General features: G+C 41.3%; 1 protein-coding gene across 2 annotated transcripts; it reads right to left on the bottom strand.

Moving 5' to 3' along the window:
* Positions 1 to 1408: 1408 nt before the first annotated feature.
* On the bottom strand, positions 1409 to 16660 carry LOC131248641 (actin cytoskeleton-regulatory complex protein pan1). 2 transcript variants are annotated; one of them, XM_058249009.1, is made up of 8 exons: positions 16408 to 16660; positions 14100 to 14464; positions 5197 to 6426; positions 4953 to 5111; positions 4480 to 4819; positions 4264 to 4334; positions 4055 to 4177; positions 1409 to 2213 (listed from the first exon to the last, which is right to left on the bottom strand). In XM_058249009.1, the coding sequence occupies exons 1-8, from the start codon at positions 16643 to 16645 to the stop codon at positions 1845 to 1847; spliced, it is 2895 nt and encodes a 964-aa protein (XP_058104992.1). In that variant the 5' UTR covers positions 16646 to 16660; the 3' UTR covers positions 1409 to 1844. The 2 variants fall into 2 exon arrangements, with proteins under 2 accessions (XP_058104992.1, XP_058104991.1); XM_058249008.1 differs by having other exon boundaries at positions 15295 to 16546.
* Positions 16661 to 25038: the final 8378 nt, after the last annotated feature.

The raw sequence follows: 25038 nt of genomic DNA, 5'->3' as shown, positions 1-25038 counted from the left end.
TTCATAAAAAACAGTTGAAGTATTAATTTGTACAGAAGATTGGTTGCGTCCAATATGGGGAAGAGATGATATTAATGATGTGGAAGATGAAGAGATCGAGATTCATAACGAGACTCTACCTACAACAACAACTATATGAAGGCGTTTATCAATTATTTTATTTTTTGTTGAAACTTAAATGATATGTAATATTATTTAACTTGGAAGTGGTGCAATGTAAGTCTGTGAGATTGTGATATTTATTACGTTATTATTGTTTGTTTGTTTTTTGTTTTTTATAGATTCATATTGCTTTTGTTTTGTTCTTATATCAAGTTCAAATTATTTATCAACATTCTGATTTTTTTATAAAAAATTTAGTGTAGATATGTCGTTATCTGACCTATCGACCAATATTTGGAATTACGCTTCCCTAGTCGAATCGTCACCAAAGTCTAGAAGAATAAAGATTATGTGTGGTTTGTGTGGTGTAAAGTTTGTGAACAAGACTAATCGGTTTCGGTTACACTTGTCATGTCGAGGTGGTAATGCAAAATCGACATGAATAACCTCCATGAAAGAGACAGAGAATGAAGCCAAATTAAAAGCTTTTGAGGAAAAACAACTCCAACTCGCCTTAAAACATACTATGGAAGAGGTTTCTAGACTTCAACAATTTCCTCCAAGACAACATGATGTTAAAGCAGGATCGAACACGAGCAACAAAAGGAAGAATGGTAACAAATTCAAATTCCTCACCCGTCTTGGTGAATTTTATAAGGCGTAGGGTGAATTTTACAAGGCGTTGGGTACTACGTACAAATCTTCATATAAAGAAAGTTTAAAAAATCTAGTTCAAATTATAAAAGAGCACGAAGGAAACATCTCTTCACCTTTTAACTCAGAAAAGATAGATCAATATGTATATGAAAAATTAGACAACAGTTTGAATGACTCGGATGATGATATGGGAATTTATAATTATGTGTCAGGAACAGGAAAGTTATCCTCCTACGAAGGATATTAGTTGTAATTTGTGAACAATATAATTATCGAAACTTTATAATCGTAATTTATGCATTTTATATATTTTATTGTTTTGTTTAACTTAAAACTCGAATTTGAAATTGAATTCAAATTCGAATCAAACACAATATATAACTCGAACTCAACTCGAAAACTTGAACTTAAACGCAGCTCGAATTAGAACGAGTTGCTGACCAAGCCGAGTTGAGCTGCCAACACACCTCTAGCATAGACCATTGATGAGATGGACCCCACCATAAATCTAGCATCTCCAAATGTTGACATTTGAAAATCCGGGAGAGGCGGCTGTGATCGGTTTATTAAAAAATAATAATAAGAAGAAAAAAAAAAAAGCAGCAGCAAATTTTGGCAAAATAAAAAAAAAAACAAAGACCATTCCATCTGTCTTGAAATTCCTCCAGCCTTTTCCAATCTTTCAAATCGCTGGCAAAAATATGCCCAAAAAACAGCTTAAATAAATGGTCTTAAAATACAAATTAATTTACACTAGTATTACAATTGCCACCCCAGAATCTATTAACAGGGCATCCCCCAATTCCCATGCAGAATAACACAGCCCTTCCGATATTTTCAGCATATCCCTGAACGGTCGAGCTGCACCAATCTGCCATTGATGGGACTACCAGATCTTCTCACACCGCTTTGAGACCAGAGGCTTTCTCTAGTCATGCAAACCATCTGATAGGGGCACATCCTGAAGTGGCTGACGCGCAGACAATAAATTACAATGATCTACAGCTGCTCATTGTACTTCTCATCGTCCCAGTCAGGTGAGTTCCGCACCATTTGGGACATGAGAAGGAACCCCAATCTACAACCTACACCATTCCATTCTCGTCTGAGCTGGAAGTAGAGGCATCACTTGCAAAGGTGGCTATTCTACCTCCCTGACTCTCATCCTCACTAAAGATGCCCTCAGTGCCCTCGCTCGAATGAGAATACACCCCAAAGTCGTCGTCTGCTGACGCTTCTGCCTTTTGCCGCCTCCTGACCTCCTTCAAGCCTCTACCTTGTAGCGTCAGTCGTCTGCGCTTCCGGGCCTTCCTTTTGCCCTTGGGAAAGTCCTCCTGTTGTGACTTGACATTCTTGTCTTCTACGGGCTTCGTAACATTGTCTTTAGCATCTTCAGTCTCAGATTCTACAGGGGGATCAGCATCTAGCTTCCGTCTCTTCCTGCTCGAATTGGTCTGAAACATATATATATATAGTCCCATTCAGATATGCTAACTTTAAAGCAGATTTAAGATCTAACGGCAACACTAGCAACAGACATCCAGTAATTTTCTTTACATTGATAATGACAAATCAGCTAGTGATGTTTTTTTTTTTTTTTTAATTATTATTATTATTTTTTTAACAATGAAAGATAAGAATTTATTAAAAAAGGCAGCAAGAGCCACCCAACTATACAGACTCAGGGGAAACAAATGACTGCAGAAATAGAGCTTTGCCAAGCCCACATGTTTAAAAATCAGCTAATGCACCCACCACCATACACACCAGCATGGCAGACTGGTGCATTATCCAAGCCATCCGTCATGTGGGCCTCACCATGTAGATGCTACACAAAAGATTCAGATGGTCCACTCAGTGGGTGTGCCATGATATCATAACCATACTCTGTTCAGTTAATTATGGCCAATCAAGCTAGTGGACCAACCAGATACTTGGGATAGGGAATCTACAGAGGGGCACCCATTTTTTAAAGATAAAAGGATTCATTTAAAGCTTAGGGGAAGGGAAGTCCCATCATGAGATCGAAGAGTATGTTGCCCTGCTGGATCAGATTCAACAAGTCAAGATAGATACGGTTAGAGTGGAAGCATCACAAATCAAGTCTTCTCCGTCAAATCTTTCTATAGGTGCATCGAAAAAGTTACTGCAAAGAAAGAAGAGACTCATGCCGACATGGTTTGGAAGTACCAAGCTCCTCCAAAGATTGTGGGGTTTGTCTGGCTAGTGGCCAAGGAAAGAGTTCTTACGATGGACAATTTGAGGAAAAGAGGGATGATCATTACAAACGTTTGTCCATGCTGCATGTCTAGCGAGGAATCGGTGGACCATCTTTTCATCCACTGCCCCTACATTAGCTGTATATGGCCAGACATTTTATCTTGCTTTGATATTGCATGGGCTGCCCCTAGCTCGACAGGTAATCTTCTAAAGGCTTGGCACGGTTCTTCGCTGGGTAAGAGTAGGACAAAGCTATGGAGAATGTCTCTTCTCGCAGTTTGGTGGGCAGTTTGGGAAGAAAGAAATGGTAGATGCTTTAACAGGACGTCAAATTCAGCAGATCATGTTGCTACAAGAGCTAGACTTTTAGTAGTTGAATGGGCTGTTAATGTCGATAAGTTAAAAAGGGTTGTAATTTACTTTTCTCAGGTACATTGGTAGCAGTTTCGCTATCTCGGCAGTGCTGCCCTGTATCCTTTGTTTGCTTTGTTCTCTATCTATCTATTAATAAATCTCATAACTTCTAAAAAAAAAAAAAGTCCCATACAGAGATAGAGGCGCAATGCCACCAGAAGAAGCAAGATTACCAACAATCAGATTATGATCCCTGGATGAAGGGTCAATCGAAATGTTTAATGTCCCAACTAGAGATTTGAGCATATGATTCAATTCCACAGATGATGCCGAACACCAACCCTTTGGCCCAACAACAATTATTCATTCAGGCACCTCTGCAGCTATAGAAATACGCCCAAACTGATTTCGAATCATTCAAACAGCCTCTCTAGCAGCGATTGTACATAGGGGCACCCTTCTGATGGATGGCTTGGATAGTGCACCTCTCTGCCATGCTGGCATGTGGTGGCATGCCCATTAGCCAACTTGTAAAACTTGACCAAGATTCTCCCTCCCTGGGTGGGCCTGGGCTCAGGCTCAAGCATCTAGCCTGTTTATAACCAGGCTTGGTAATATACTGGCCCAGCCCAGGCCTCCAGTTGACAGCCCTAAGCAGTAACATAGAAGTTATAAACTAAAGTGAACATGTAAATCATTAAAAGACTGCTTGTCTGCAAACCTTGGGCCCACGATCAATAAGCTGAGCCAATTCATTCTGGTTCTTCAAGCAATCAAGAACAGCCTGTGAGTGAGTTGAGTATGCATATGGCTCTCCATTATGCTTCCTTAAGCTATTCCAGTGCTGCAAGGGGGGGCAAAAAGAGAGTGAAACATCAACAAACATGGTGAGGAAAAAAGCCTAAATCAGATGTATGGATGCAACCATACTGGAAGGACAGCATTGCACAGCTCATCATCCGTCATGCGCTTGCCCTTGCTAATGATCTCTGCAATCAAGCCTGCAAACAACACAAACAGATTCAAGGGTTAGAACTACTGATTGCAGGAATAAAAAGAAGAAGATGAAACTCTTATATGACAGGCAATCACAACTTGAACCACACATTCAACAGACAGAACCAGAACCTATTATGAGGTGGGTACCTGGTAGAGTGCGGGCAACTCCACCCACATCATCATCCAACATATCCCTAGGTGAGCTACGAATGGATGGCAGGTTCTGGTCATTAGACTCTACAGGGGGAGGAGGGTTTGCAACAGGAGTGGAGGGAACAAGCATGATCTTCTTGGCAGAAGCTACACCATCAGGAGACCTGTTGCGTGCATCCTTCTTAGTCAAACCATCTGTTGTGAAGGCAGAATCTTGACGTTTGTTGTCAGGAGAAGGCGGTAATCTGTTCATCTTTTTAGATTCATCGGCCTGATCCCGGGAATTGCGAGAGTTATCTTTGCATGCCTCTTCTTTAGGTTTTCTCCTTGAAACCTATAAAATGAATTTCAATACAGATAAGTTGTCCTGGATCAAGTAAATTAAACAGCCTAATTATGTCAAAGGTTGCAAATATTGTTTCAAGTCTTCTGGGAACGAATCTGTAAAAGAAAAAGGCAATCATTACCGAAATATGATCCTTCCCTCCAGAACTGGATGGGCGTTTCGCAAGCATGCTTGTAGCTGATGGGGAAACCAACTGTGGAACGCTACCTGCATGGCGCATGCGCGGAACACGAGGAACTCTAGGGGAGCTGTTGAGTTCTTGATGCAATAGCAAGGCGAGCTGCCAAAACAGTGAAGGATTTGAGAGGGGGGGGAGGCATTAGGAAAAGATAGAGCATAAGCAGCAGCAGTAAGCCTGCACTCACCTCTTCGTCGCTTAGTATTGCAGAAGCATTAACGGGTGCTGGAGGAGGCATTGAAGGGCTGTGATTAATTACTTTCGATGATGGATGAGCAGATGATGGGCTTATCTTTTCATTCTTTGAGCCTGGAGCTGTATGTTTGCTTTGTGAAGCACCTTGGACCTGTGATGAAACTGAATGCTCCACTGAACCTGAAGAAATCACTGCACTCTGTGTCAAAGATGCTTTAGCAGATGGACAAAGCACCTGTTCCTTGGCATCCGAAGCAGAATGCTTGGAAGTGGAGGTAGCATGTGAAATCCTGTTTGTCTGTGATGTTTTGGGTCCACTTGCTGGGCTTTTCACTCGGTCTTTTACTGAAGCTCGTGGCACCTCTTGCTTGCTTTCATCTCTGACTGCATCAGATGCTGCATTGTCTTTCTTACGGTCAGTGGATGACTTCACTTTCACCCGCTGCTTAGAAAAATGGATGGACTTGACACTTGGTGGGGATGGAGTAGTGACTGATTTATAAGTACTGGAAACAGATGATTTTGAAACCATGCCACTGGATGAAGCTGATGAAGATTTTCCAACACCTACGACCAGTCTACGCAAGCTAGGTGCTGGAAGGCTCGGGTTCATGCCTCCTGATTTTGATGTCTCTTCGACATATCTGGCAACATGCCTAGATTTTAGAGAACCTTCTTGCACTGTCAAGGGCCCAGCCAAATCATCCGACTCCTGTCTGCACCGATGAGGCTCAACTGGTATAGAAAGCATTCCCTCTGCAGTATTATCATTATTGTGACTACCTACTGCTTCTGACTCCCTCTCAGTACCCTTTGATTTGTGCTCCACAGATAGTGAACTGCTTACAGTCGAATCATGCACCTGAAGATTCTCTGAGACATTCACTGGAGATGTCCCCAAACGTTGAGGTGAGTGCTTCACAAGATCCAGCTTTCCATCACAAGCAGGAGAAGGCACCAATTCCGAAGACCCTGTAGCTTTGTTGTCCTCTACTTCCCCTTTTGCTTTAACATTAGTCCGTAAAGAGACCAAAGAAATTGCACCATTCGAGTCTTGAAGCATGCAAGGGCTTTGCACACCTTGAAGAGTGCTCCTCAGATAACCAACAGGAGGCTTTGTCTCTGAGTCCACTGCAACACTGGAAGAACCTCCACTTAAGTCCCCCATATTTTGGCTTTCATCTTTAACACCATTTAAACCATCGGCAGCTGTGTTGCCATCCTAATAAAATAAGACAAAACTGTTACTTCATAAAAGGAGGTGCAAAAAACAACAGCAAAGAACAAAGAAAATGATACTTGTCAATTAACGTAGCCAGGATCATCAATACAACCCTTCAAAACAACCACATTAGATCATACTAAAGTAAAAGAGATACTGTTATTTAGAGAAATGGCTTTTAATCAGGGTGAGTAGAAAACCATGCATGGTAAAAAGCGCCGGAGATGTGTGGCCAAAAAAACGACTTTCGGTATATGTAGGTACTTCAGGTAGGGGCAGAGATTCCCAGTAAAGATAGCTCTAGAACTTGAAAAAGTAGTATATCTGCAGAGCCATTTACTTACTGTTAAATCATAGACATTCTAATCAGGTCTGCATTTTGTTAATACGTTTGGTGCTTGTGTTAAATTTCTAAGGCTTCAAGTGGTATCTCTTTTTTCCTTTCTTTTTTAAAAGGGAACCTCGGAGGAACTGACACCGAGGGGTCTAAGGAGGTAAACAAGCGCACTCGAAAGGCTTCAAGTGGTTTGCTAGCCCCGCACGCATCTTTACATGGCACATGCAGCCACCTTGCAAGTGTGTGAGATATCCGAGCAAAACATGGGGTGGCCCCCACTGCAAAGATGAACATATGCAAAAATCAGGAGAGTCCACTGGTTGAGCAGGCCACATGCGTATGTTGAATCAACTGTGGACCTTTGGCAAGTTTTATTAAACCATTCATTCCTTCCACATAGGGGTGGCCCACCTGATTCATGGCCTAGCTGGGATTTTGTGTACGTTCATCTTCATTGAAGGGTGACACTGACTGTGGGTGTGCCACACAAACACCCAGGAGCGGATCTCACAATCTGTCTAAACGGTGAACTGCGCTCCATGACCTATCCAATCAGTGAAGTGGACACCAGAAACAGTCTGATCATAGAATTGGGCCCACAATCTGTTCAATCAGTGATCTAGGCACCACAATCTGTACAGATAGTTATGTCACCCAATGGTAATCTGATTAATCTATGAACCCCACAAGGAGATGCAATTGATCCTTGGGCCCACGCGGACACCAGAAACAGTTTGATCAGGGAATTTGGTCCATGATCCATTCAATCAGTGATTTATGCCCCAGAATTTGTACAGAGTTATGTCACCAATGGCAGTCTGATTAATTCATGTACCCCACAAAATGACGTAATTGATCTTTGGGCTCATGTGGTCCATGCTACTAGAACTATTCTTTGCTGTTATTCTTTAGACGACAAATTCATTAAGCACCCAAAGAAGCAAAACAAAAAAATGAGAAAAGATGAAGGGTGAGCCTCACGCCGCAAGACAAGCTACACAAAAAATACAAGGTGAGGCACCCAAGGCAAAACAATCATATGGCTGAAAAATGATTAACCCAAACCTTCATAACATTGACAAGGATATTCCAGCAAATTCAGGTGGTGCTATGACCCATACAAAGGTCATGAAGGCATTAGAATCTGAAGAAGCCATTGTTCCTTCGAATTCACGAGTTATTCTCTAAGCTAGCATTTAGTCAATTACTTATCGGGCGAGTTTACTTTTAGAGTTTTTGTCACTGATCTTTGTAGGCAATTTTTATAGGACCAGATGATCTTCAAAGGAAATCAAATTGGTCTTGTTTGAAAGTACTATGAAATTAGGGCCTATTTGGATTGATAACTACGATGGTAATGTAACGTAAAATAGCAATTTTTATGTGTTTCTCTCGATTGCGTTTGTGAAAGCAAAAAAGGAAAAGGGTGGCCAAATTCCTCTGATGTCTCATCAGAGTAAATCAGAGAAATACAGCCGAATCCAAGCTGTGGGTTTCCTCATGATATGATTTCAGCCGATTCGACCATTTGACTACCGTGTAATAGCACAGCGCATGGCTTGATATACACCACCACCCCTAGTAGATACAACATGAGAGCTCCTCCAAAACGCCTCCTCATCTCTCTTTCCCTCCTCCTCACCACTGCAACACCAACAGAATCCTCATCCCTCTAGTCCTTCTTCCTTCTGTGTGGGGGAAGTACCGGTTCAAGGATGTATTCCAGTGGTGCACATTACTGCTGTGGTCGCATCTTCAACCATTTGATTTCTGGTTGAAGGGAGGTGAGACGCACTATCGTCTTAGGTCCGTCTACTTCCATTTCCATATTCAGCAGTATCCCTGACATTTTTCCGTCCCTTCTGCATGCTATGAATCCCCTTTGAAGCTTATAACAGAGTTTTCTTGGTTCTGGAAAATCATCTGACTCCTTCCTCGCGCTGACAGATTATCCTCCTTCGAGAAGTGAGTGCGACTGATCACCATATCTTGTGGACAACTACCTTCCACCATTTGTCTGCTCAGCAAGAAGGTGAATACAAGTTGATCACAAATCAGACTGGTTTCCCATGTTCCTCTCCTTCCCTGATGCTCCATTAATCCCTTATCAATGCAAGATTCATGGTGTGTAAACTGCGGGACAGTGCAGCTGCCTTGCATGTCAGTTTCATACAAATCATATCCACAATTTGGGGGTTTTGCACTATTTTCAGATGGAGCATGCAATGCATCATCCTTGTTTCCGACAATTGATCAAGAAGTTGTAGACATTATGTACATTGCTGTAGATTTCTACTGTTCTCTTTTTCATCGCCACAGAGTATTGCATGCATCCAGCATGACAGTTTCGACAGTCGAGGCATTACCTTCAGATGGTGCATGCCAATGCCACTATTGGCATCGCTTTCTATGTAGAGCGGGTCGTAGACACTTTCATGACCAAGATGGACCAGAGAAGGCCCGATCGGGGGTGGAAGTCATTAAGACCATTAGAACCTTAAAACAGGCATATCTCGCAAACCAAAATGAGTTACTCGACGTACCATATACGATTTTGGGGTAGGACGAGCTACTTTAGCCAACCAACCCGGCTATGCCGGGTTGCCCATGCCGAATTTGTGATATTCCATCATATTGACAATCGAATTCCATGTTTATTTCCGCTTTTACTATTTTTAGTAAGTTTTAGTTTTTATAACTCTTCATCCGTTGGGCTTTAGGAGTTGTGGCCAACATGAAAAGTGCTTAAAATAATTAGGAGAATAACGTGGTTAAGCCATATAGGATACTTACTATAAAAAGTAAATTTACTATTTATAGCAAGTTACGAATTTTAGGGAGTTTTAGTTGTAGTTTAATTCCGTAACTTCTTCCAAGGCTTGGTATCCCTATTTAAAGGGTTGTAGACTCATTTATTTCAATCAATCAATCAATTTATGAATTTTCATGAACACGATTTCTATTTTCTTGCTTTTTCCTCATGGATTCGAGAAGTCTCTGTGAGGAGTCCAGAGCAGCTTCGTAGATTCGAAGTAGTTATCCTTGAGGAATACGGTGATCGACCTCATCACGTTCATCCCTGTGTAACTTTCCCCAGTGGATGTCTTGCAAGTTATGCACAGATCATGCATCAACCAGTAGCCATTGAAGAAGACAAAATACCCCTTTGCCGAAGCCTGCGTAGGAGAACCTTGCTTCGTGGGTTGTATGGTGTTACTCATTGCATGACATTCCACAGCTCACTAAGCCCTTCATCACCAAACAGGGTCAGTTGATGCATGATAATCAACCATTTGTACAAGTCTTTTAACACAATAAACCCCTGATCAATAAAGAATATGTGTTTAATCGTGCCATTACAGATACATGTTTGACAAAACTGAGTGCGTTGATGACCTTTTGTGCGGTCAGGGACCACACGGAGGTGGCCCCTAACCTAGAAGAGATTGCATGCATACATTCATGCTACCTATTGTTTGGATGACAGGAGTCTTGTGTTTATCTCTTACACCCTTGCAAAATGTTCACAGGGTACATGTTTACCGGCCTCAATCATTCACAGGTTCTTAATATGTATTTCATCTGTCAAAGTGTTGGAAAAACATGTGGGAAATGGATTTCAGGCAGTCACCCTATACCTATCGCTAATGTCCTCCTAATCTGCACATGGGTTTCTATCTTGCTCATCAAATCACCTCCCACAGTTTCAACAATCATAAAGAGATGAATACTGGTATTTGAGACTTAACCCATTCCAATTATGTCTACATTAAATCCTACAACCAGGAAGGCAACATAATCAGCATTATCCAATAAAAAGATAAAAGTTGTCAGAGACGACATCTGGTTGACAAGTTGGCAATGGCTGCAGAATTAGAACTGAAGAATGCTTGGGTGCAATAGCAACTTTCAGTTAATCATGCTTGTGGGAAATGCGGAACTGGCAATTTTGGGCAAAATTCATGAAATAAGCCACCTTAGTGTGATTCAACCAGAAACTGCACCAACTGTCTGCAATCTGTGAAGACCCGAAAATCATGTATTACACATGATGATTAACACATTTTCAAACGGATTATGTCCCTACCCAAATATTTTTCATTTGCTGTCAATTCTCTTTCCTTCACATCAGTTGTAATCTATGCTTCTTGTTATGTTCACAATGGCCTGTGCTGAGAACAGCCGAATCTCAAACCTTTTGGCACTTAGTTATGTGGTAATACTCAACGTCCAATGACTTTGTTACATACTGGTATATCCATTGTCAGCATTACTTTCCCCTATTTTGCAGTACAGATGTCGTCGATAACTCGATATTCAATTGAAATCAATGTATTGAACTATAGTTTTCCGCATGCAGCATACATATCTGACTGTACACTGCAAAAATTGATAAATGATATACATTAATTACTAATAACTGTTGCCTAACTGTACACATTTTTGTGTTGAAGAAATAATGGTTGAATGTAAAGCCGACAAGGAGGTAGCTGCAGCTGCCACAACAATGGCAGCTACTGCTTGTATGATGACAATCATTGAGTATTGTCGCAGCCACATGTCTAAAGCACCATCCAGACGAGGGAACCTAGAATGAAGCAAATTCATTAACAATATTATTAGGAAGAATGACACTAACTGCATGGCCCAACTACAGATGAATAGGGCACATTCTCCCAACTTTGTAATTTGTTGAGAGAGAAACATCATGCATAATACCAAGAGGATGAGTCTAGAAGAACGAGTTGTTCTATTTTTTCACACAATTGGACATAATGTCCAAAATTTGTTCAAATCCAAATAGGAGTGTCTACATTGCGGTAAACACTAGTGGTCAATAGCATTTTGTTAGTTGCTTTGTTGTAATCTAATAGTACACTAATGTTTAGTAATACTCTATCTAGGGACTGTATTTGTGTTGTAGATGGACCCATTAGTAGCTTTCCTCCCCACACATCGGAATCCAAGCATCTGTAATAGGAAGGGGGTCATCTCCCAAACTGTACTAGATGCTTGCTCATTCAATATGAAATTTGTACATTCTAGCTAGATGGGGTAGATCTACATCGGATGCCCGTGTTCTACAAAGTGCCCTCGCTTGTAAATTGGACTCACTGTCTATACCAAATGGTACATACGCTACAGTGGGCATAATGGTGCCCACCGTTATGGATACGCTCAATCAGCATAACAACCGATACGGGAGGCGTAACAGCTGATATGCCCTTTGTATTGGTCGATTTTTATTTATTTTTTATTTTTTGCTCCAAAAAATCAATAAAATTAAAAAAAAAAAATTGTAAATATTCCAAATATTCATTCATGTATAATTTTGAATATGTTTAGTGTAACAGTCCAATCTTTGGTAAGAATGTTGTATCGGGCTATCTGATGAATTTATGAACCCGACTACTTGGAATTGACTGCAAATCTTTTATATTTAATTATCTAACTATATAACATCAATATAAATTCATAAGAATGAATGTAATACCAAAACATGTCATATTTGCAGGTTTAACTATTATTTATAGTATTGGTGTATTACATACCTCGCAACTCACGTACATTTCATTTCAACATACAAAGTCTAGGAACTGTAATGTCATATTATGTAATTCATATACCTAACAATTTCATATCATTTCCCCCAATAGAACTTTAAAAATAAAATTAAAAAATAAAATTAGTTTCCGGTGAATAGTATTGCCAATTTGGGGCTAATTTGGCGGACTATTCGATGCCCCAAATCTACCTCAAATTCATGCAATCTATTGGCACCGATCCCACTAATGGATTGGTGGACATTTATTGAACAATGAAGAATGAAAAATATCAAATGGTTCTTTGTCCAAAAACAAGTGTCTACAAATTAATAGGAAAATCATTCCAGCAATTTAATTTTGGGATTGTGACTTAGCAACAATGATCTCATAATTTAATTAATGAATTTTGAGTTAATGTATGCCTCATATACAATTTTTTAGGGCCATATACGTGGGGCCCACCTCGATGTATGTATTGTATATCCATGTCGTCCATCCGTTTTGCCAATTCATTTTAGGATAAAAAATGAGGCAAATCCAGATCTCAGATGGACCACTAGTGGGAGAGGCCCTGAATGTGGGGCCCACCTCGATGTACAGATTACACGAGGATCCAAATCCTTCAAACCCACCCGTGGTCCAATCAAGAGTCCAAGCCAAAGCTTTCCTAAAGATTCTCTCCTCTGAGACCTGCTTGTTTTCGAAGCACCTCATATTCCTCTCTCCCCAAATCGCCCAGCCGACGTTTAAGGTTGTTAAGAAGGACCCCCAAATCTGCCTCGCAAACGAACAGTGAATGAAGAGGTGATCCACCGTTTCCTCAACCCTCGTGCATAGTAAACAGACATTGGGAAGCCCCATACCCCTTTTTCTAAGATTGTTGACAGTAAGGATTCTATTCCGACTTACCTACCAAACAAATGCCAACATCTTAGGAGGAGCATCATACTTCCAAAATCGGTAATTGAACGAGGGGGACGTGGTAGGAGTTGCTAACTTCTTGTAAAAGGATCAGACTTAAAAGCGTCCAGATTTTTTATCATAATTGTTACGCTTTTCCTCACAAACGACCCCCCCTATAGAGGTAAATCACCTCTTCATCCACCCAGCTCTAATTCTATAGAAAACATCTACACCTCTACAAGGCATGAATGAAGTGGTAAGTTTGTTTAAAGAGGATCTCAAAGAAAACATGTTTCTTGTTTCTAGAAATTGAGCACAATAAATTTGGGGAAGAAAACAGGGATTTTTTAACGCAAATGCCAAGTTCACTACTACTCAACCACTTTCTCCCATCATATCATGGAATGTTAAAAGGTCACCCAATATCTTGTTGCCCAATGAGCAAAATGTGTGTGCGAGTGTTAACTTTTTCACATTTTGTCCTTATGGTGTTCGTTACGAGCTTGTTTTCCAATGATTGTCTCGAAGAGAATAACATAGAAAGTTAATTATTTAAAATCAAGATAGTTTTGTACGAGTATGTGGTTAGCTTTGTACAAATCTCAAGTACATACCATCATCATCATAGCCTTGTCCTAGCTATTTGTGGTTGACTCTATCAATCTCACGTGCATGCAAAGCATAAACAGAAGTGAACAACAAAAATGGAGGATGCTTTCAAGATAATATATAATAAAGAAAATCTTCTAGAAAAATAGAATGACAAATATGTCAAACCTGTAATTCTCAAGAATATTGAAATAGTAACGGTGATGGTGGTTTGTCTCAAAAAGTAATGATGGTGATGGTGATGGAGAGAGAGAGAGAGAGGGCATACAAAAGCATACCTCTTGCTTTATGGAAGCCCTTGCAACATCATTTCCCTCCATTGGAGATACTGCGAAAGCATCTACTGTCGGAGAAATCCTAATACTTGCAGAATCTTGTTGCTCAATATTCTCTAACTTTATCAATGTCTCTGGTGGAAAACCATTTCCACATACCTCACTAGAGAATACCTCAGCAGGTGCCTTAGCCAATGATATAGGCTTGAGAACATCATTACTATTGGATGCTTCAAGTTGACTGTCGGAGTTGGGTTCTGCTAGTATAGTTTCCTTTCGATCTTCATTCTTTAAGTCTTGAATATCTGCAACCTTCAAAGGCCCCTCTTGGAACTCCAATGTATGAGCATCACCAGCAGGCGTAGAAGCTGCGGACATAATAAAGTAAGAATCTAAAAATCATGAAGTTCAAACCTTAAAGAGATATTCAAAATGACAAATAATCATTCCATGACTAACGTAAAAGAAGATATGATTTTTTTTCAATAACTGGGTGTCTACTTTTGGATGCACTACAGAATTGAATTTTTATAATAAGTTCAATATTAACTTTAGGGCCTGTTTGGATACAGGAATGTGGGAAAGGAAAACACTTTCCTTGATTTGATGTTTCTTGCTGTTTGGCTTGAAAAGAAAATAAAGGATTCGCAGAGTATTCATCATCATCTAAGCCTTATCCTAGCTAATTGCGGTCAGCTGTGAGAAAAGATGTGGCTAAAGTTTGACACCAGCTGCCAACCTAGTGCAACCTCAACCAGTAATGAGAGAGCAAAACTCGCAACAGCGGAAGATATATGGTGACCGTTGTCTAATGAATTTGGGATTTATGTTTGCTTCCCAAACAGCAACCCTTTCTGCAATCGAGGGCTATAGTGCTGGACAAGGTAATCATTAATCAATTTACGTAACTATGTTTGCACCATGAACTCCCCATACCCAAAAAGGCCCCCGTTTATATTTATGGAATGAGCTAAAAATCACAATTATGTTATTTACAAGTTGGACTCGAAAGGAACATACTGCAAATTGAGATGACTCCATCACTATGAATGATCAGATGATTATAGTCAGACAGGTGATCATATTTTCAGCTCTTCCATCCTATGGAACAACATATTGCAATTTAATTCAATGGTGCATCCAAACACATCCTAAACATGCACAGATTGAAGAATGCAATTGCAGACAGACCACTCACCTCTCTTCCTGTCATCTGCCTCTTTATCAGTACTCCTTGCCTTCTTCTTCCCACTCCGCTCTTTCAGTCCCCCTGACTCTTCCTTCTTCCGTTTCCCTAAATGAACCCCAACTGGCCGAAGCTGGTTCCTCTCCCTCTTTGCCCAATTCTGCATCCGTCCGCCGCACGAACCACCCTTCACACCCTCCTGTCTCTTTTCCTTTGGAGAAGACTTCCTCTCACACTCTGCTCCATCAACCAAACTTCTCAAACCACTGATCGTCTCCACAGGAGTTGCATACGGAATAATCTCTTTTGACAAAGAGAACAAAACATCTGCCCCTCTATCCACCGGATTCTCATTCTCCTCCTCAGGCCCTGCAACACTGGACTCGAGCCTCTTCTTCTCCTCCCAGCAGGGGAACTCCCTGTACTGAAAATTAAACTTCTTAGGCACATAGCCCGTGCACTTCCACAGCTCTGACGTGAAAACAGATGACAAGTTCTGAAACAAAGCAGGGTCACCGCCGGGCATGCCCTGGACATGGACCCGCTCCTCCATGGGAATATCGGTCCAGAGCCTGAAAGGGCGCCGAGACGAGACCGGCACTGCGGGCGGGCGCACGCACACTGTCTTGTTAGGGAGCTCAACCAGCAGCTGTGCAACCTCCGTCTCCTCGCTGTTGTCGTTGCTCCTGCCCTTCTTCTTCTTGCACTTGTCACAGGCAAATGACGTTTCCCCCTTGACAAAGCGGGAGCACCGCGTGTGGACCCACACGCCGCACTCGTCGCAGTTCACCATCTCCTCACCGTCGTCGTAATTGACCCCGCAGGCGCAATCCACCGTCCACGACCCGTCGCCCCAGTCGTCTGGGGGATCGGATATCGGAAGCCGGTGGTGAGAACGACCTTTCATGATGATGGTTTCTGCTTTCTATCACTAACTTCCAAACCCTAAATACATCTGCATACCATAAATAGAGAAAGCCTAGCCCTAACCCTAATTTCAGAAGCGAGATTGAAGCCCTAAAACGTAATTCTCGAGAAGTTTCATGGTTTTTCCGTCCATTTTCGATCTTAAGCACTGAAACTGAGAATTAGAAACAGGAATCGATTTCATTGAAGAAGACTTACCCGGAAATCGATTTTCTTTCTTGAGAAATTTGCGTGGAAAGTTGAGAAAAATCGGAGCGATTTTTGCATCTTCTGGGCGATTTTGTTTTTCCTCCTTCGCGTACTTCTCTGTTTCTGGCTTCGTTTCCAACCGTTCGGAGCGATGTGGAAGAAGTGGGAAAGTTGAAAGAGCTGCTGCCATATCTGTCCACACGTAAATGACTTCTCGCACACGGAGGAGCGGAACCGAAGAATTCATAGGTGCTATTTGAGGATAGGGTGACGTCCGAGGAGCTGGCTTAGGCTTAACGGCTTGGCTCCCGAGAGAGATGAGAATGGGGCTCCGCGTCTACACGTGCTGATGTAGTACTTACAAATGTATGAGATCTAGTGTCTGATTAAACTGACTCCGTGTACGTTAGCTGGTGCTCGATAAGTGGGCCACACGCGTGCATGGAATTTTAACCATTGGTGATTTCCTATTTTTATTTGATGGGTACGAGCGCTTTATTTTCCAACAAGTTGGCAACGAGATGCCCTTTAACGGAGGCGGATTGCCTTCCAAGAACCTCCGCTCGGATGTTGGTGGGCCCGCTGTGATGTTTGTACTAGGCTGTTCTTTTTTTGGGTTTGCAGTTAACCCTCAGTGGAAATGACCTTGCGAGCAGCATGGACAGCATATCAACATTAAAGTGGGACTTAAAGAAGATTTCAGCGGTAGGCATTCTTTTACCCCATGGGCCAAAAAACGTGAGGTGTGTCCGGTCTTAGGTGGACCACACTACAAGAAATAGCGGTGATTGAACACCCCTCGTTCAAAACTTACCGGGGCCACTATGTTTTTGCTCTAATGTTTGTTTGCCATTAGCTTGTTTGGTAGGGGACAAATGCCTAAATAAAGGGAAAACGCATGTATGGGCTTGGTTCAAACAATTTTGCAATATTAGAAAGGTTTAATAGTGGCTATTTGATCACCACAGTTTCTGTGGTGTGGCCCACCTGAGATTTAGTGATGTTTTATTTTTAGGCAGGTGTCATAAAATGATATGAATAAAAAGCCTTGATTAAAAAGATACATCATGATGGAGCACCCACCTCTAGTCACCTCACTATGCAATCTGCATCCACTCTTTGCTAGCGGCCTAGATGTGGAAGCTCCATGGGCTCCACCATGACTTATGTGTTTCATCTACATTATGTATATATTTTTTCATATCCTTTCCGGGAATGAGATAAAAATTACGTAAATATGAAGTTCAAGTCAACCGTAGCATGGAAAGAGTGGAAATTGAATGCTTACCTAATGCAGGACAATTAATCACTTACTCTAAAAGCTCGAACTGTTAAAGCATAGCGAATTAATCCCTTATCTCGTAACCCAAGCCCCATATCTCATGGATTAGGACTTCAACTAAACCTCCCTTGTGGGCCTCAAATCACATGGGTACCGCCTCACACGGGCCACCCACCCCCAGTATGTCCCCACATTTCACAGGCTACCCCACTCGAGCTCGGTGTGAAATGCGTATTAATCATCCCTAATGAGGAGTCTCGAACACGAGACCTCCTCCGTGGGCCCTGCCCACCTCTAGTGTGTCCTTGCATCCCACAGGCGATCTTACTCGAGCCCAATGTGAAAATTTTCCTGCATTAATCACCACCGGTGAGGAGTCTTGAACACGAGACCTCCCGCTTTTATACCAAATTTGATGCAGGACGTGAAAATTAGATATGACATGCAAGATTTTAGGCTTTAGATCATAATAATTTAAAAACAATCATAATAATTCCACATTTCACATAAAGTCAAACATTCAATAAGGTGAATCTACGAGGGTCCAACCCTACACATATTAGGCCTAAATTAATTAAAAATTATATACCTAACAATGCTCAAAGGATAGTATATTCATCCACACATACAAAGAATTATTTTCCAATCCAAGGTATTCTCACGTTTCAATTCGGGAAAACTTAGGGTTTTAAAAGTAGAATAGAACTTGGGAATTTGAGATGATTTAGGGTTAGGGTTATAGAAATAAGGCAAAATAGGAGTATAGAGACGAGAAGGAACCTGTGATCAGGCTGCACGTGTGGACAACAAACCGACCTGACGCATGTATGTGGATGGCGGCCGGCAGTGTGTGGGGCCCACGAATCTGGAATCGGCCAGCTGGGGCCTGGTCGGCCAGGGATGGGCTACCTCCCCTCCAAATTTCAGGCCAAACGAATGATTGGTTTGAACACGGTATCCCGCCGAAATTTCAACCCTCCTACAGGGCCAGATTCTGAAAATCTACTGTAGCGAAAAGATTACCTATAAACATGGGTGGATTTGATGAAGGGATGACTGTAGGAGATGAAGAATATGGAAGGTAGGAGATGAGGCGATTTGGGAAGGGTGTAGCTTTGCACCATGATAGTTAGCCCTTCGAAGAAGGGAGGATTTTGTACCCAATTAGGTTTCCACAACTCAGAGAATTAGAGAAGCAGGAAAACGCATAATTTTATTGTTATTACTAAATTGTTTATTAATAAAATTATAGGAATTATTTTTCTTAAAATGCTTATTAAGAAAATTATTATTTTTTAAAATATAAATATAAACATTAAATTCCATATACTAAAAACATAAAAATATAAAGAAAAATGCTTAACGGAACATACAGAAGCATTACTAAACTTTGATAAGTAAAATTCTTCTTAATAAAAGGATTACAAAAGGAAATACATCAACTAATAAAATACTTACAAACTTAAACGAACACTACAAGCTAATGAAGATACAAAGACTATTTGGTTTACAAAGATTGAGTAGGAGAGAAAAGGATAGGCTTATGAGAGGAGAGGGAATGGTTATGAGTAAGAACTATCTGATCTTCGGAGTTTAAGAAGTATGTTTCTTCAATGCAGGAACTATCCTTACATAGGCGACGGATTCGAATTAGTTTGAGATCCGGAAGCTACTACGAAGTTGCCTTAGATTTAATCTTATTTGAAGTCCGAATACACAGTGTTGTGGATTTGAATGAAAATGGAGTCTGGAAGCTTCGCGGAAGGTGTTAAGCTTGTCTTTTGTTGCTACAATATATTGCAATAGTGATTCCTACAGTATTCTTGTCAGTTTGTCCTTTTGTATAGCTGGCATGCTATAGTAATACTTCTATCTTGTCTTCGCTACAGTAACTGTTACAGTACTTTTGTCGGGTTCTTATCTTTTTATGACGATGGTAATTATGGTGTTCAATTATAGCTCTGATACTAAATGCAAACTCGGCGATAGGTAGTGCAGTGTCCCACGTCCTGGTGTGCTCCCTCACTAAACACCTAAGTAAATTTCTCAGACTCTTATTGACCACCTTAGACAGGTTTGGTAGAGTTGCCCCAGGGACTAAATCAATGGTGTGTTGTATATCCCTCATAAGGGGAAGCTCATCTGGTAGATCATCGGGAAAGACATCACGAAACTCATCCATTATCAGAATGATCTCAGTGGGTAACTTTGCACTAGCCTCTATTGCACTTTCTGTCACGCCCCAAACTAAGAAACAGGGCTTACAAAATTCTCAATCGCCGAATCCGGTACCGATAGCCTCCGAGTACCCCATTCTCGGCTCCCAGTGCGTATACGCTAGATTTCGATCCTGGGATCCTACAAGGAGGATTTTCAAATGTATATTTATCTTGTAAGAAGCATAACCACAAGCTTTCCCAAATCACAAAGGCAACATCATAATCACATATCTACTAATAAAACAGTTGAATACAGTGCTGAAAAAGAAATACATATATCAAAATCAAAGCTTCAGAAGACCGTTGCATGCTCCATGCTCAACGCTGCTGCGACCTAATGCCACCTGCACGCATTTATCGTACGTAAGCTTATAGAAAGCTTAGAGGGTGGTGAAAGTATGTGTGATGCACATCCAAGCATATAAATATCAGAGTAAGTGAAAATACTGATAATCCATAAATCGTACAATATCAAAGTAATGTGGAAACATGCTGGTAAGTCCATAAATATCATCGGCCTTATTTAGGCTATGCGATATAAAAACATAACAAACCAATATCATATACTGAGGAAGCATTGTAGATCAATTATGCAATGCGGAGACATAGTAAGCCAAATATCAGATACCAAGTCTACGAATACCATCAACCTTAATTAGGTTATCAATACAAAAGCATAGTAAAACAAATGCCATGTGTTGAGGATGCAATGCAATATGCGATGCTAATGAAATAACCAAGCTGGACTGTGAAATTGGGATGATAATACGTAGTATCGCAAGCTACGGGGTCCATCACAAGGGGCTTCTATCCAAACTAGTCTCATACCTAAATTTGGATAGTCAGAGTCAATGTAGTAAACTCCTGATCTCAGGTTAGTCGCACGCCCTAACCGAAATCCTAGCCATTGCGAAGGTACACGTAACAATAGTTGCGCACCACCAGCCTGAGTGGATAGTGAATGAATGAATGAATGAATATGCAACTCCTGCTCAATAAGTCCACATATCAATACTGTACATATCTGGGATAATCACCGGGATCTAATACACTCTACATGCAATCGCAGCCCACTGGACGTGCAAACATACAAGTGGAAGAGACCTCACTATCTGCCTAGCCAATAGTCAGTCAATATCTACCCAGCACGTCGATAGCGGACCCAATTATCCACTTGGTCTAGACATTGGGGCATATCCTGGCCACGAAGGTTTAGAGATTTTCATGCAAGGACATCTATGACGCCCCGATGCTAGTAACAGATTTTCGGTGTCCCATTAGGCCATCCATGACATGCCTGTGGAGGCTACGACCCTAATGTCGCTAGGGCGTACAGTAATCACAACACACAATGTAAGATGCATGAGTCATACAATCCACTCATCCATCAATCCTGCACATATCGTACACTCATGTGGGCAACTTTGTCTCTCAGGGAGTCCCATAAACAACCTGCCCTATGGCATATGCAATGGTCAGTTACATCTCATAACAAACATGTGGATGATGCGTATGGGCATGTATCATGATGCTATGCTGTCACATACTCATAATCGGTATTGACAACCGGCACCGATAATCGGCATCAATAATCGACCTTGATAATCGGCATATACAATCGGCTTTGACAATTGGAATCAGTCTCGATAATCAGAATCGGTAATCGGCCTAGCAATGGGCCTAAGGGAAGGTCACAATTTGGACATTTAACCATCATCACCTATCAATGTGGACATTTAATATAACACCCTGAAATTCGGGGCGTATATGACTCATTTTTCGAAAACCCAAGTGTTAGCCTTAAAGGATGGTCAAATTGAGTATATATATATTTTTCCATTATCAAAGTAAGCGGATGAGTGTAGAATGAACAAACCAACATAGGGAAAATTTCATTATCATTCGAATATACAAGCACCCATAATGACTTATACAAACTAATCTCCCAATACGAACGATTACAAGATTTGCACACATAAGAAATAACAGAAAGCATATAAATGTAAGTCGTATGACCACGCAGCTCTCTTAAAAATACAATCGTGCATCCATGACACATGCCTGTCACGCTCCAAACCCGGGGACGGACAGCTTCCGTGATGCCCCGAATCCGGCACTCGACTTCCATACAACAAGTCCCAAGTTCGGCGCACCACAAGGAAGATTTTTGACTGAATTTTTTTTGTATATACATGTAATAATACCTGAGCATGAAGATCCATGATCAAAATACCAAGTAAAACTCTCCATTATAAATCCTAATGGTTACAAGTATCATGTTTTCTAAGGATACACGACGTCAACATTGCCAAATAAAAAAATAGATACAATGCATTGAGAAAGCTAAGTCTTCCAAACTACTCCAGCCCTGAAAAAAATGGAAAATAGGAGGCTTAAACAAAAAGCCTAGTGAGTACACACGTGTGTGCAGTGTATCCTACATGCAGGCAAGATAAATATGTTACAGGAAAATCATACCACAGCCATAACCATATTACATGCATCCGTAATCACATCATCATCATTATATTGTCATGCCATAATTATACAATATCGAAAATACTGACAAGTCCATGAGTCATACAATATCAAGTACGCAATATAAATCAGCATGTAAATGAGGAGTTATAAAGAGTCAAATATTAGATGTCGAGGATGCAATGCAATATACAGTTCCTGATGAGTTCACGAATACCGTCAGCCGTATCTAAATACTGAAACATAGTAACCCGAAATGCTAAATGTTACTAATGCAATGCAACATGTGATGCGAATGAAATGACCATGCTGGAGTGCATTCAGGATGATAGTACGTTGTATCGCAGACTATGGGGTCTATCACAAAGGACTTCTATCCAAACTAGTCTCATACCTAATTTGGATAGTCAGACTCAATGTGGTAAACTCCTGATCTCAGGTTAGTCGCGCACCCCAACCGAAATCCTGGCCATTGCGAAGGTACATGTAACAAATAGTTGCGCACCACCAGCCCGAGTGGATAGTAAATGAATGAATGAATGAGTATGCAACTCCTGCTCAATAAGTCCACATATCACTACAGTTCATCTCTGGGATCATCACCGGATTTTAGTACACTCCAAATAACACTGCCGCTCTCCCAAAGAAACCTCACTATCCGTCTGGCCAATAGTCTGTCAATACCTATCCGGCACATCGATAGCGGACCCATTCACGAGCTGGTCAAACTCAGCCTAATATTGCCCCTACCCTCGGGCGGGTAAGGCCACACCCCCTCCCAACCGACCACGACACAGTGAGAGACACGGCCTCCTGGTATTCGGCACTCAGGCGCTCATGTATCCACTCGGTCTCGACGTTAGGGCATCTTCTGGCCTCGGAGGTTTAGGAATTTTCACCCAGGGACATCTATGGCGCCCGTATGCTAGAACCAAACATTTTCGGTGTCCCATCTGACCATCCACGATACGCTTGTGGAGGCTACGACCCTGGTGTCTCTAGGGTGTACAGTAATCATAATGCGAGATGTATGAGTCATACGATCCAGTCATGCATCAATCCTACGCATACCACGTGCTCATGTGAGATAACCTCCGCCTATCAGGGAGTCTCATAACAATCTGCCCAACGACATATGCAATGGTCAACCACATCTCATAACAAGCATGCAAATGATGTGTATGGGCATGTATAATGATGCTATATTGTCACATACTCATAATCAGTATCAATAACCGGCCTCAACAATCGGCTTCGACAATGTGGACATTTAACCAATATTGCCCCCAAGGAATGACCCACATAAACATCAATACATACATCATGGTGAAATCACAAATCACATCGGTCCTCAGATACATTGCTTTGGGTCTCACATGAGGGCCGCACATTCATCACATTGGGCTGTATCATATGGGTCTTACACATCGCAATGGACCTCGTCACATGGGCCATGAATACACCACATCAGGCTTCACGACCCATGGGCTTCAAACACACAAGAGGTGAGCACTACACATGGGCCTCAAATACATCACAATGAGCCACAACCCATGGGCCTAAAGTACATCTCAATGAGTCACGCCCATGGGTCTCAAATACATTGCAAGTGGCCTTAAATCTATTTCACAAGTAGGCCACATACCTGGGCCTAATTTACATCACCATGGGCCACATCACATGGGCAGGAAATACATCAAAATAAGCCTCATCATATGGCCCGAAAATATATCTCAATGGGCCTATGATCAATCTGTCACAAGTCCTAAGTTCATGTACCCAGGAAGTTACACCATCGGCATAGTCCATGAGTCTGAGTAATCACACAATTTCTCATATACTCACATGGTCTTATGGTCACTCCATTATCAAAAGTCCGTATGATTGAGTAGCCACACAAATGTCATTCTACTTGTCATAATAAGGGACTTAAGGTGAGATGGTTACTTATTATTATTATTATTATACCATATTTCGCATAATGGGGCAACCGCTTTACTAAATTTTCACGTAGCCGGGTGGCCAGTACCACAATTTCACATAGTTTAGTAGTCACCGAAGCACTACTTGATCATATGGTTAGGCTACACATTCCCCACATACCCATATGATTTACGGCTATCCACGTCACACATGATCACAAGATTTATAAGCAATATATTTAGCACCATTTTATCAAATCTAGTTATCACTCATCCCGTCAGTGATCATATGGTTAATGGCCACAACAATCATAAATCTACTTAAACAAGTAGTCACACGATTACCCCAATTTTCATACAGTTAGGTGGGCTATAAAAGATCAAGCACTCATATGTGGTGGTCCACATAACTTCCACCAATCCACACTATTAGTTGGGCCACCCAAGATCCCAAATTCCTATAGTGTAGTGATCGACATGATTCCTACCAACTGGCGGACTAAATGAGAAATAACTATTATAATAGGCACCATGAAAACGACTTAGATTGCCGCAAATATATAGGAAGCCCCGCTCTCTAAAATGATCTCATCAAAATAGATGAATGGCTGGTAAAACATGTATATTAGATGGTCCATGATCGATTAAAAGGAATAGATGGATAGATTTCTCACAAACATTACTGTAACTCTAGGAAATATTTAACGGAGGATAAGTGATCAATATTGCTCCCGTGGCA

Source organism: Magnolia sinica, chromosome 6, assembly GCF_029962835.1.
Source record: "Magnolia sinica isolate HGM2019 chromosome 6, MsV1, whole genome shotgun sequence".
NCBI lineage: Eukaryota > Viridiplantae > Streptophyta > Magnoliopsida > Magnoliales > Magnoliaceae > Magnolia > Magnolia sinica.
This window is presented reverse-complemented; position numbering and strand designations above follow the sequence as displayed.